Here is a 13,684-nt window from a genome sequence, read left to right as displayed (position 1 = left end):
CCTTGCATAGTAGGCTGAGAAGTGTGTTCTGGCTACTAGGTACGACATATATATATATATATATATATATATATATATATATATATATATATATATATATATATATATATATATATATATATATATATATATATATATATATATATTGGTGTATACTGGCAGCAGGTTTTCTTTCAAACATGTTTCATTGAATATGACCGCATATTCTGTATTTATTATTTTCTGGTTTAGGGCTTCTATCCCTCTAACTATTTTCTTAGCATCAGGGCTTAATTGGAATAGGAGTTCTCCAAAACTCATTTTCGAACTTTTAAGGTGAAGAAAAGAAGTGATTTACTATAGAGTGTATTACACTTATTTGTATAATTTGCACGACGTTTCGAACCTCCATGGTTCATTCTCAAGTGAACAGATCTTACAATACTAGTTGATTTTATATCCGCATTAGGTCAGGTGATAATACAATGAAGGTGAAAAACATGGGGGGATACATAAGGGATAAACATAGGGGCTGCAGAAGGCTTATTGGCCCATACGAGGCATCTCCTATCTAAACACAAAGATTAATCCAGTGTAATTGGCCTGTTATGTTGGACATTGTCTTCTGTGTTGGCATCGATATGTTCTTGTCTTGTCCTTACTAGTAAGGATGACCTTGTCCTTACTGATTTGGCAGTAACTAATAAGTATCCAACTTATTTGGATCATGATTATCTTCTTCTCAACAATGAGAGTGTTGTTTGGGCAAAGAGAAACAGAGGCAAAGAGGGTTTTCGTGGTGAAAAACAAAGCCAGGATGTTGCTTTGGTAAAGGGTGATCGAGGCTCCAGATAGAATTTTTGTGTAAGGATTAGGTTACAGGAAAGTTGCAAAATACAATGAGGAGCCCATTATGCATGAAGTGTTCTCGTTGGGAACATATGGCTTGGAAATGCCAGTTTGACCCCAGGTGTTGATACTGTGGTAAGAAACACGACTCTCGAGAGTGTAGAGTCAAGATTAAAAACGGTGAAAAAATCGTACCATCTTGTTGCAATTGTGAAACAGGACGTGAAATGGAAAGTGAAACGTGTGTAGAAGAAAGTAAGGAAGAACATGACGTATTGATGATAGAGGATAGTCAGGAAAAGGCACTTTCTCGTAGTGTTAGCGGTGTTCAACCTTCTGTAGTGACAGATGTTGAAACAAAGGTTACAGTAAAATGGTATACAGAATTAACAAAAATAGATATGAATAATATTACTTTTGATGTTAGTAGATGTTGTGCAAGTGAGGAGAAAGCAAAAATGTTACGGTGATGGAAGAGTGTCTAAGAAAAACTCGTATCCCATGGAATGTGACGGACAGGGCAATGGTAGTTTTATTATTAATCATTAAGTAGAGTGAGGATATTATCTTGGAACGTTAATGGGTTAAAATCTAGTGTGGTGGATGTGCACTATTACACTCTTAGAGAGTACTATATTAACCTGAAATGTTAAATGGGATTCTTGTATTGTGATTTGTGTATTTGTACTCATTGAATTTGTGCACCCCTTGGTAGGGGGGACGGGATATTACGCATTAAGGGGATTAAGGATAAAGCGGTCATAGGCGTGGATTAGCGATTCCGAGGTCCATCATCCCCCCCTTCCCCCCCCCCCCCCACCCCCGGTACATGGAATTAATGACCTTAGCCAGTTAGAACTGAGGATGGGAATTTATTTTATTATTTCCTTCCGCCCTCCTAGGGAGATAGGGGAAACAAGAATTTTCCTTGTGTGGAATATTGCATGCTGCACGGTGAATCATGGGCGTTCTGTAGGTTTAATTCTAGAGTAACTAGATAGGAAAATTCGTAAAGACATATGACATTCATCAAGACCTGTGGGCTGAGTGGAGCGGAGGATCTTTGGTGGTTGACTTAAGGGTCGAGATGAGTAGTGAAGATCGTGCCACATAGAGCCACCTGTGTATGGAAATCAGATAAGAAAATCAGAAGCGGGGAGCCACATAGTGCCACTCCATATTAGGTCACCCAAGGTGTGAGTGGTAGCAGTCGAAAAAACAGTGAAGATAGGTATCTATTATGGACCACTATGTTCATGTTCATTTACAGTAAAGTAGCCACCTATGAAGGGCAATCAGATAAGAAAATCAGAAGCAGAGTGCCACTTAGAGCCACTCCATATTAGGTCATCCAAGGTGTGGGGGCAGCAACAGTCGTAAAAACAGTGAAGATTGGTATCTATTATGTGCCGCTATGTTCATGTTCATTTATACAGAAAAGTATGACAGTATATGCAGGCGATGAGTCACAATAACGTGGCTGAAGTATGTTGACCAGACCACACACTAGAAATTGAAGAGACGACGACGTTTCGGTCCGTCCTGGACCGAATTACTTCCTATTACTATCTCCTTCGGTGGTTATAATAGGAGCTGCCTCGTATGGGCCAATAGGCCTGCTGCGGTTCTCATTACTGCTATCCCCTACACCTGACTTTCCTCCTCAGCTCTCTCTTGCCTATTTAATGCCTGTCCCTACCTGTCCTCATCACAATCGACTTGAGAATGGTCCAGGACGGACCGAAACGTCGTCGTCTCTTCAATTTCTAGTGTGTGGTCTGGTCAACAATATGACAGTATATTTAAGTAAAAAAAATGAATTTATTTGTATAATAAACACTCAGGTGAGCGGCAGTTATGCCCCCACTTCCCTCTATGGGACAGGTGTAAAAACAGGATCATCTCAGTAGGGGTGGCCCCCCCCCCCCCCCTCACCAGCCCTCCTCATACTTGATGACCTTGAGTGTACCGTAAGAGGGACCCGCCTCCCTTAGTTGTTTTTAAGTTGGTTATATTTTAAGCTTTTATACTTAAAGGAGAAAAAGAAATAATCCTGATGATTTATAGATTATATTATCAAAGTACATAGGGTTAAACATAGTCGTATTGTAGGTCATCTCCCCCCACATAATATTTACTAACAAGGGCCCTCCTCCGTGCCCAGAGGTCCGTTGTGGGGTCTTCCTCCCCCTCCTCCTCCTGGGACGAAGATGATGACTCATCATCTCCCAGAGAGTGAATGGGTTGTAGTGGGCCTCCCTCAGGTGACTGACTACTGACGTCATAGGGTTCACTCTCGCTGGTGGGGCGTTGTCCTTCCTCTCCTTGTGGTTCAATGACGTCACCACCTTCACTCTCAGTGGACATTCCTTGGGCTGAGGCGTTGGGGTGGGGATCCGATGGTATGTCTGGGTGACCATACGCTAGGCTAGTGTATTTATTTAGGTAAAAGCGCTTATCATCAAATGCACTTAAACCCCTCTTAGTATTGAATGTGGTTGCCATCTGTCCCCCTATATTCCTTATTTGTGAATAATTGAAAGTATTTACTACCTCATTGCTGTGTAGAGTCTCTTTAAAGTGGTTATGTGTTAAAGATCTTTGCACAGCTCGGGGAATACCCTTAGCGGTGATGGAATTTTTATTGTCAAGCAAAAGCACACTATACATTTTGGGCTTGAGTGCCACAACTTCAAGGATGTGTTTATCTGATACCTCTGACTTTAACAGCCCTAAAACACCCTTTTTAGAAGGATCATACAAGGGGTGAGTTTCAGGAAAATTACTCGTATCCATCCACAAACTAAGGGGTTCTTTCCCCATCTCATTAAAGACATCTTCAGCTAGTAAGCTGAAAATGAAACTGTCTGTATCACTATACAGCAGTTGTACCCTATCTGAATAGTGGTTCTTAAGTACCCTGTACCAAAAATGGTACAAACTGTATTTTGCTAGCTCAAGAATCTGGAACCCAATGTAATTAGGATGAGTTATTTTAATGAATGGTCTGGAACTGACAGACAATAATTTATTGTCACCTAAATGCACCATACGTTTAAAGCGAGGATTCTTCACCTCTCGTAAAAAGACCCTAGCTGAAGTCACTAGTTTGGTGTCAATGGCATAACGGGCAGGGTTCAGTAGTGTTTTACCAAAAACACTGTTCGTCAGTAATTTGAAGAGTGTTTTCCTATCGTTACTGGTGGAGGCATTTCTATTGTTAACGTTGGTGTTAACAAATTCTGCCATAAAATCTGACTGACGAAACTCGTAAATTGCATGTATTGTTTCCACTTCAAGTCCTATCTCAATAAATAGTTGTAAAAGGTGAAGAGATATGAAATAATGTTTCTTGGGGAGATGATCTCCAACCAGTTTAATATTTTTTTTAGGGAGATTTGTAATGTTATTTGTTTCCAGAAGTCCCCTACTAAATGGTGAGATATCCTCCATACTTATTCCCCTATGGTGTAAACAAAGGGGTAGATCGTCTGTTAGTCTAGCTATTTCAGGTCTTATGTGTTTGGTGTCAATTAAGAGCCAGTACCCTTTGTTAGAAGAGAATGGGTGTTCTGTCATTATCTTCCCTCCGCTAATGAAGGAGTTCATCTCATCAGATGATAGTCTCCTTAGTCCCCCATAGGGCAATTTCTTAGTCATACAACTCCCATAGAGGGAGTTGAAATCTAGATACAGTAAGAATGAAGACCTATCCTCCCGGGGGTTAAAAGATGGGTTGACATAGCGGTTGTTAGCTCTGACATAACTCCTAACTGCAGTTGTAAAACCCCCTCGTATGTTTTGTGATAAGAGATTGTGCAACGTCACATCTGCACTTAACTCCAACGATATTCTGCTACTTTTCAGGAAGCAGTCGTAGGAGTACCCTGGGAGGCTACAATAGTGTGCCAATTCTAAAGAATATATATCATTTAGAATTGCCCTGTGGTGTGTAAAAATGTCAGCCAGTAATCCTACATCACACCTCAAATAAATGAGGAGGTAGTCTTTTAATGTCCTACACCCTGTAGCCTTCCATACTAATTTAGAATGTCTATATTCTTCCAAAGTTATACCTGATTTGTTTAGGGAGCTGTAGAACATTTCAATAGGAGGGAGTGTTGTGTCATTAAAGCAGCTGATTTTTGTGGTATATTCATAAGGGAAAAACTGCTTACCCTTTAAAAGTAGGTGGTGACTCTTTTTGGGCAAACCTTCTATCATTGAGTGAGTGAATGTTAAGGGGCTGGCTGAATCAATGTGGGTCTTTGCTAGGGATGAAAGACTACCTGTAATAAAAGCCAGTGAATCAAGAAATTTAAGCTTCCCTATTTCTACCTTAAGATATTTCGTCCCCTGTCTCATGAGGATATTGCTCTTAATATTTGAACCCATGGCAAACTCCCTCAAAATTAAGCCCATGTCATAAGACATATTATGAGCAATTAGGACTAAACTCTCCAGAGCATTTATGTGGCGGAGGTTGCAGTAATTACATAGAGCTCCAATATAATTGAGTTTTTCCCTAAGGTGATCATGATGTTGAACCTTGAAATTGGAGGGGGTAAATACCTCCTCACAAAACTGGCAGTGAGTCTGTCTCCTAAAATGGATCATATCCTCAAGAGACATGTCTATTTCATAATGGGGGAGAGTGGATCTGATAATTTCCCATTTGGTAGCAACTCGCTGCATGAAATGAGTAACACTGTCCCCCCCAAAATAAGTAAATTTATCAATGACAGTGTAGTTCCTATCAACAATTATATAGCTGCATGCTATAGGTCTATGTATGGCTGTAACAGAACCTAGACAATCCTCAGTGCTTAGGACACACTCAAAATCAAAATAGCCCACATGGGAAGGGGGGTAACCTTTCCCCGTATTTTTAAAATGGAGTGTGTCCCCAGGCTGAGGGTAAATAATTTTCTGAGTGATGTCGCAGGAAGATGAGTGATTTGTTAGCTCAGATGAATTTTGATATTCTGAGAGACAGTTTCTACAGAAGACTGTCTTTCGTCTGTGGCTGCGAGTAAAGTTCCGTAGGAACTTATCGAACTCTTTAATTAGGGCCACATGAGATTCCCCCAATAACAATAAAGGAACTATGACCGAGTACTGTCTGCGACCACGACGACAAAGAGAGACGTGATAGACGCCGTCTGTATGTTTGTGTATTGAATACAAAAAAATGGATAGTTTATTTCTATTCTCCAATTTAGAGATATCCTCCTAAGACAGAGGGAAGGATAAATTGTCGTATTTGACCATTTTCCTAATCCTAGAGTGAGACTCTACAAGTCTCCCTATACGTCTCCACTTCCACCCTTGTTGTGATGCCAGAAAAGCAGCAATGCACTGAATAATGCATGTTTTATTGTTACCAGCAGGGTTTGGGTTGAAGACCTCATACCGTCCCCTTAGAAAGGGGGGGGGATAAGGGACATAATCCCCCAAAACTGACCTTACACTTGCATTACAGATGACGATTTTGAGGAAATCGACATTATACAATATGAAACCACTCCCCTCTGTTTCTGAAAGCAGATCTTCCAGTCGTGTAATCATAGAACCCACCCAGGTATCAATAAGATTACCCACCTCCTCAAGAGTTACCAGTCTAGCAGGTGTTGTTATGAAGTGTTCCCTAAAGTCATCATCTTCTGTGAGTTGTTGTTTTAAAAGTGTTACCTTTACTTCGAGAAGGATTTTTAATGAAGTAAAATTGCCATGTCCCCCAAGATAATTCATGTAATTCTCTATTTCAGATATGTAATAGTCCCTAAAGTTGCTTAGGAGTCCTATAGGGTCTGTGGCGAAGGATGAGGGGATGGAATATTTCATCCTTGTACAGAGATCCCCCAGGGCCCCCACCCTATTAATTAAGTGGGGAGTGTCTATAGCATCCTCCCCATCTGGGGAATTTTCTTCACTAATTAGGTCATTAACTCGATTGTTGACAAGAGGTCTAAGACCACTAGGGCCCGGCTGAGAGATGTCACCCCTATCACCGCCACCATCGTCGTCGTCATCATCATCATCATCATCACTCATCACTTCCTCTCCCCCCTCCCCTCCATTTGCAATGGACTGTCTAACCCCACCTCCACCTAAGGGGTTATTGTCACGCTGTGCTTTGTCATGTTCCTCTCCTACCTGCCTCTGAATCACCCCTGGAAAATAATAATAATAATGATAATAAAAGGCAACACCCTCTCGCTAAACCCCATGACATAAGTTCTCAAAAAAAAAAAAAAAAAAAAAAAGCTTCTTAAGAGAAATAAAGGTGGAGGGTTTATTCACTCACCACGGGAACATGTTTGTAGATGTTCAGAGGTCAAGTCCTCACACAGAGAGGTCCTACAATTATCACAAGGGAATGTGTGGTGAGGTCTCAAGGTGGTATTTCCACACAAGAAGCACATGAAGCCATCCTCTCTGGAAGGGAGGGTGGGCTGGCGACGTTTACCTAATGAAGGAAATAGTGTATAATTTATATACACACACTCTCCCACACTCACGGAGAAGGGGAAAACCCATCCTAATATTTCTCATTTGAATTAAATATCCATTAATAAATAAATAAATAAATAAATAAATAAATATATAAAATACGGTCATACCTCCAGCACAGGTTCTCCTGTGTTCACCACTAGACTGTACACATGCAGTTTCTCTGCAGAAGAAACACGTGTAACACCTATGAATGAAGAGATGTGATGAGCGCCATCCACAAATTCTACAAATATCACCAACTCGAGACATCACGATCACGCTTACCTAGAATAAATATATATATATATATATATATATATATATATATATATATATATATATATATATATATATATATATATATATATATATATATATATATATATATGTATATGCTGGGGAGGATATATATATATATATATATATATATATATGCTGGGGAGGATATATATATATATATATATATATATATATATATATATATATATATATATATATATGTATATGCTGGGGAGGATATATATATATATATATATGCTGGGGAGGATATATATATATATATATATGTCGTACCTAGTAGCCAGAACTCACTTCTCAGCCTACTATGCAAGGCCCGATTTCCCTAATAAGCTAAGTTTTCATGAATTAATTGTTTTTCGACTATCTAACCTACCTAACCTAACCTAACCTAACTTTTTCGGCTACCTAACCCAACCTAACCTATAAAGATAGGTTAGGTTAGGTTAGGTAGGGTTGGTTAGGTTCGGTCATATATCTACGTTAATTTTAACTCCAATAAAAAAAATTGACCTCATACATAATGAAATGGGTAGCTTTATCATTTCATAAGAAAAAAATTAGAGAAAATATATTATTTCAGGAAAACTTGGCTTATTAGGCAAATCGGGCCTTGAATAGTAGGCCGAGAAGTGCGTTCTGGCTACTAGGTACGACATATGTATATATATATATATATATATATATATATATATATATATATATATATATATATATATATATATATATATATATATATGTCGTACCTAGTAGCCAGAACGCACTTCTCAGCCTACTATGCAAGGCCCGATTTGCCTAATAAGCCAAGTTTTCATGAACTAATGCTTTTTCGACTACCTAACCTACCTAACCTAACCTAACCTAACATTTTCGGCTACCTAACCTAACCTAACCTATAAAAATAGGTTAGGTTAGGTTAGGTACGGTTGGTTAGGTTCGGTCGTATATCTACGTTAATTTTAACTCCAATAAAACAAATTGACCTCATACATAATGAAATGGGTAGCTTTATCATTTCATAAGAAAAAAATTAGAGAAATTATATTAATTCAGGAAAACTTGGCTTATTAGGCAAATCTAGCCTTGCATAGTAGGCTTAGAAGTGCGTTCTGGCTACTAGGTACGACATATATATATATATCCTCCCCAGCACTCAAATCAGTCCACTTCTCATTCCTGCTCCTACTTATATATATTTATATATATATATATATATATATATATATATATATATATATATATATATATATATATATATATATATATATATATATATATATATATATATATATATATATATATATATATATGTCGTACCTAGTAGCCAGAACACACTTCTCAGCCTACTATGCAAGACCCGATTTGCCTAATAAGCCAAGTTTTCATGAATTAATGCTTTTTCGACTACCTAACCTACCTAACCTAACCTAACCTAACTTTTTCGGCTACCTAACCTAACCTAACCTATAAAGATAGGTTAGGTTAGGTTAGGTTAGGTAACCTAACCTAACCTATAAAGATAGGTTAGGTTAGGTTAGGTAGGGTTGGTTAGGTTCGGTCATATATCTACGTTAATTTTAACTCCAATAAAAAAAAATTGATCTCATGGGTATGAAATGGGTAGCTTTATCATTTCATAAGAAAAAAATTAGAGAAAATATATTACTTCAGGAAAACTTGGCTTATTAGGCAAATCGGGCCTTGCATAGTAAGCTGAGAAGTGCATTCTGGCTACTAGGTACGACATATATATATATATATATATATATATATATATATATATAACTGAAAACTCACACCCCAGAAGTGACTCGAACCCATACTCCCAGGAGCAACGCAACTGGTATGTACAAGACGCCTTAATCCACTTGACCATCACGACCGGACATAATGAGGTGATAGCCGAGGCTATTTGAACCACCCCACCGCCGGCACTCGGATAGTAATCTTGGGCATAGCATTTTACCAAATCATCTCATTCTTTGGGGCACACGTGAGGAACACAAATGCGAACAAGCCTGAATGGTCCCCAGGACAATATGCAACTGAAAACTCACACCCCAGAAGTGACTCGAACCCATACTCCCAGGAGCAACGCAACTGGTATGTACAAGACGCCTTAATCCACTTGACCATCACGACCGGACATAATGAGGTGATAGCCGAGGCTATTTGAACCACCCCACCGCCGGCACTCGGATAGTAATCTTGGGCATAGCATTTTACCAAATCACCTCATTCTTTGGGGCACACGTGAGGAACACAAATGCGAACAAGCCTGAATGGTCCCCAGGACAATATGCAACTGAAAACTCACACCCCAGAAGTGACTCGAACCCATACTCCCAGGAGCAACGCAACTGGTATGTACAAGACGCCTTAATCCACTTGACCATCACGACCGGACATAATGAGGTGATAGCCGAGGCTATTTGAACCACCCCACCGCCGGCACTCGGATAGTAATCTTGGGCATAGCATTTTACCAAATCACCTCATTCTTTGGGGCACACGTGAGGAACACAAATGCGAACAAGCCTGAATGGTCCCCAGGACAATATGCAACTGAAAACTCACACCCCAGAAGTGACTCGAACCCATACTCCCAGGAGCAACGCAACTGGTATGTACAAGACGCCTTAATCCACTTGACCATCACGACCGGACATAATGAGGTGATAGCCGAGGCTATTTGAACCACCCCACCGCCGGCACTCGGATAGTAATCTTGGGCATAGCATTTTACCAAATCACCTCATTCTTTGGGGCACACGTGAGGAACACAAATGCGAACAAGCCTGAATGGTCCCCAGGACAATATGCAACTGAAAACTCACACCCCAGAAGTGACTCGAACCCATACTCCCAGGAGCAACGCAACTGGTATGTACAAGACGCCTTAATCCACTTGACCATCACGACCGGACATAATGAGGTGATAGCCGAGGCTATTTGAACCACCCCACCGCCGGCACTCGGATAGTAATCTTGGGCATAGCATTTTACCAAATCACCTCATTCTTTGGGGCACACGTGAGGAACACAAATGCGAACAAGCCTGAATGGTCCCCAGGACAATATGCAACTGAAAACTCACACCCCAGAAGTGACTCGAACCCATACTCCCAGGAGCAACGCAACTGGTATGTACAAGACGCCTTAATCCACTTGACCATCACGACCGGACATAATGAGGTGATAGCCGAGGCTATTTGAACCACCCCACCGCCGGCACTCGGATAGTAATCTTGGGCATAGCATTTTACCAAATCAGTTGCATATTGTCCTGGGGACCATTCAGGCTTGTTCGCATTTGTGTTCCTCACGTGTGCCCCAAAGAATGAGGTGATTTGGTAAAATGCTATGCCCAAGATTACTATCCGAGTGCCGGCGGTGGGGTGGTTCAAATAGCCTCGGCTATCACCTCATTATGTCCGGTCGTGATGGTCAAGTGGATTAAGGCGTCTTGTACATACCAGTTGCGTTGCTCCTGGGAGTATGGGTTCGAGTCACTTCTGGGGTGTGAGTTTTCAGTTGCATATTGTCCTGGGGACCATTCAGGCTTGTTCGCATTTGTGTTCCTCACGTGTGCCCCAAAGAATGAGGTGATTTGGTAAAATGCTATGCCCAAGATTACTATCCGAGTGCCGGCGGTGGGGTGGTTCAAATAGCCTCGGCTATCACCTCATTATGTCCGGTCGTGATGGTCAAGTGGATTTAGGCGTCTTGTACATACCAGTTGCGTTGCTCCTGGGAGTATGGGTTCGAGTCACTTCTGGGGTGTGAGTTTTCAGTTGCATATTGTCCTGGGGACCATTCAGGCTTGTTCGCATTTGTGTTCCTCACGTGTGCCCCAAAGAATGAGGTGATTTGGTAAAATGCTATGCCCAAGATTACTATCCGAGTGCCGGCGGTGGGGTGGTTCAAATAGCCTCGGCTATCACCTCATTATGTCCGGTCGTGATGGTCAAGTGGATTAAGGCGTCTTGTACATACCAGTTGCGTTGCTCCTGGGAGTATGGGTTCGAGTCACTTCTGGGGTGTGAGTTTTCAGTTGCATATTGTCCTGGGGACCATTCAGGCTTGTTCGCATTTGTGTTCCTCACGTGTGCCCCAAAGAATGAGGTGATTTGGTAAAATGCTATGCCCAAGATTACTATCCGAGTGCCGGCGGTGGGGTGGTTCAAATAGCCTCGGCTATCACCTCATTATGTCCGGTCGTGATGGTCAAGTGGATTAAGGCGTCTTGTACATACCAGTTGCGTTGCTCCTGGGAGTATGGGTTCGAGTCACTTCTGGGGTGTGAGTTTTCAGTTGCATATTGTCCTGGGGACCATTCAGGCTTGTTCGCATTTGTGTTCCTCACGTGTGCCCCAAAGAATGAGGTGATTTGGTAAAATGCTATGCCCAAGATTACTATCCGAGTGCCGGCGGTGGGGTGGTTCAAATAGCCTCGGCTATCACCTCATTATGTCCGGTCGTGATGGTCAAGTGGATTAAGGCGTCTTGTACATACCAGTTGCGTTGCTCCTGGGAGTATGGGTTCGAGTCACTTCTGGGGTGTGAGTTTTCAGTTGCATATTGTCCTGGGGACCATTCAGGCTTGTTCGCATTTGTGTTCCTCACGTGTGCCCCAAAGAATGAGGTGATTTGGTAAAATGCTATGCCCAAGATTACTATCCGAGTGCCGGCGGTGGGGTGGTTCAAATAGCCTCGGCTATCACCTCATTATGTCCGGTCGTGATGGTCAAGTGGATTAAGGCGTCTTGTACATACCAGTTGCGTTGCTCCTGGGAGTATGGGTTCGAGTCACTTCTGGGGTGTGAGTTTTCAGTTGCATATTGTCCTGGGGACCATTCAGGCTTGTTCGCATATATATATATATATATATATATATATATATATATATATATATATATATATATATATATATATATATATATATATATATATATGTGTATATCACGAAAATAAACACGTGATTAAGAATGTGACAATGTCAGACCATGGAGGAAAATGAAACAGGAATTTCCTTAAGTACTTTCGTATATTAAATACATCTTCAGAAGGAATGATTTTACAGATCGAGTGATAGGTATAAATAGGCAGGAGAGAGTGGTGAAGTGGGGTGAGGTACAATACTTGGACAACGCAGACGGCTCATTGGGCCATCAGATGCACCCAATTGGCCCATCCGATGTAGCCCAATGGCCCATCCCATTTTATGCTTGTATGTCTGCTGTATCAGATGGGCCATTGGGCTACATCGGATGGGTCAATTGGGTGCATCTGATGGGCCAATGAGCCGTCTGCGTTGTCCAAGTATTGTACCTCACCCCACTTCACCACTCTCTCCTGCTTATTTATACCCATCACTCGATCTGTAAAATCATTCCTTCTGAAGATGTATTTAATATACGAAAGTACTTAAGGAAATTCCTGTTTCATATATATATATATATATATATATATATATATATATATATATATATATATATATATATATATATATATATATATATATATATATATATTATACATATATATATTATATATATATAATATATTTATATATATATATATATATATATATATATATATATATATATATTATATATATATATATATATATATATATATATATATATATATATATATATATATATATATATATATATATATATATATATATATATGTCGTACCTAGTAGCCAGAACTCACTTCTCAGCCTACTATGCAAGGCCCGATTTGCCTAATAATCAAAGTTTTCATGAATTAATTGCTTTTCGACTACCTAACCTAACCTAACTTTTTCTAACTTTAGGGTTGGTTAGGTTCGGTCATATATCTACGTTAATTTTAACTCCAATAAAAAAAAAATTACCTCTTACATAATGAAATGGGTAGCTTTATCATTTCATAAGAAAAAAATTATAGAAAATATATTAATTCATGAAAACTTGGCTTATTAGGCAAATCGGGCCTTGCATTGTAGGCTGAGAAGTGAGTTCTGGCTACTAGGTACGACATATATATATATATATATATATATATATATATATAT

At 40.0% G+C, this 13,684-nt stretch overlaps 1 protein-coding gene across 1 annotated transcript in view; it reads right to left on the bottom strand.

Annotated features, from left to right (window-relative positions):
- The window catches only part of LOC138363972 (uncharacterized), a 140,071-nt gene that overhangs the window by 16,754 nt on the left and 109,633 nt on the right, over nt 1-13,684 (bottom strand). Inside the window, exons 4-6 of the mRNA XM_069323424.1 lie at nt 7,452-7,528; nt 7,136-7,297; nt 6,406-7,001 (exon numbers count right to left, since the gene is read on the bottom strand). Coding sequence (XP_069179525.1) covers nt 6,406-7,001; nt 7,136-7,297; nt 7,452-7,528 — 835 coding nt within the window. The remainder of the gene's footprint in view (nt 1-6,405; nt 7,002-7,135; nt 7,298-7,451; nt 7,529-13,684) is intronic.

Source organism: Procambarus clarkii, chromosome 12 (genome assembly GCF_040958095.1).
Source record: "Procambarus clarkii isolate CNS0578487 chromosome 12, FALCON_Pclarkii_2.0, whole genome shotgun sequence".
In the NCBI taxonomy this organism is placed as follows: Eukaryota; Metazoa; Arthropoda; class Malacostraca; order Decapoda; family Cambaridae; genus Procambarus; species Procambarus clarkii.
Note: the sequence above shows the minus strand (reverse complement) of the source record. Positions and strands in the feature narration are given on the sequence as shown.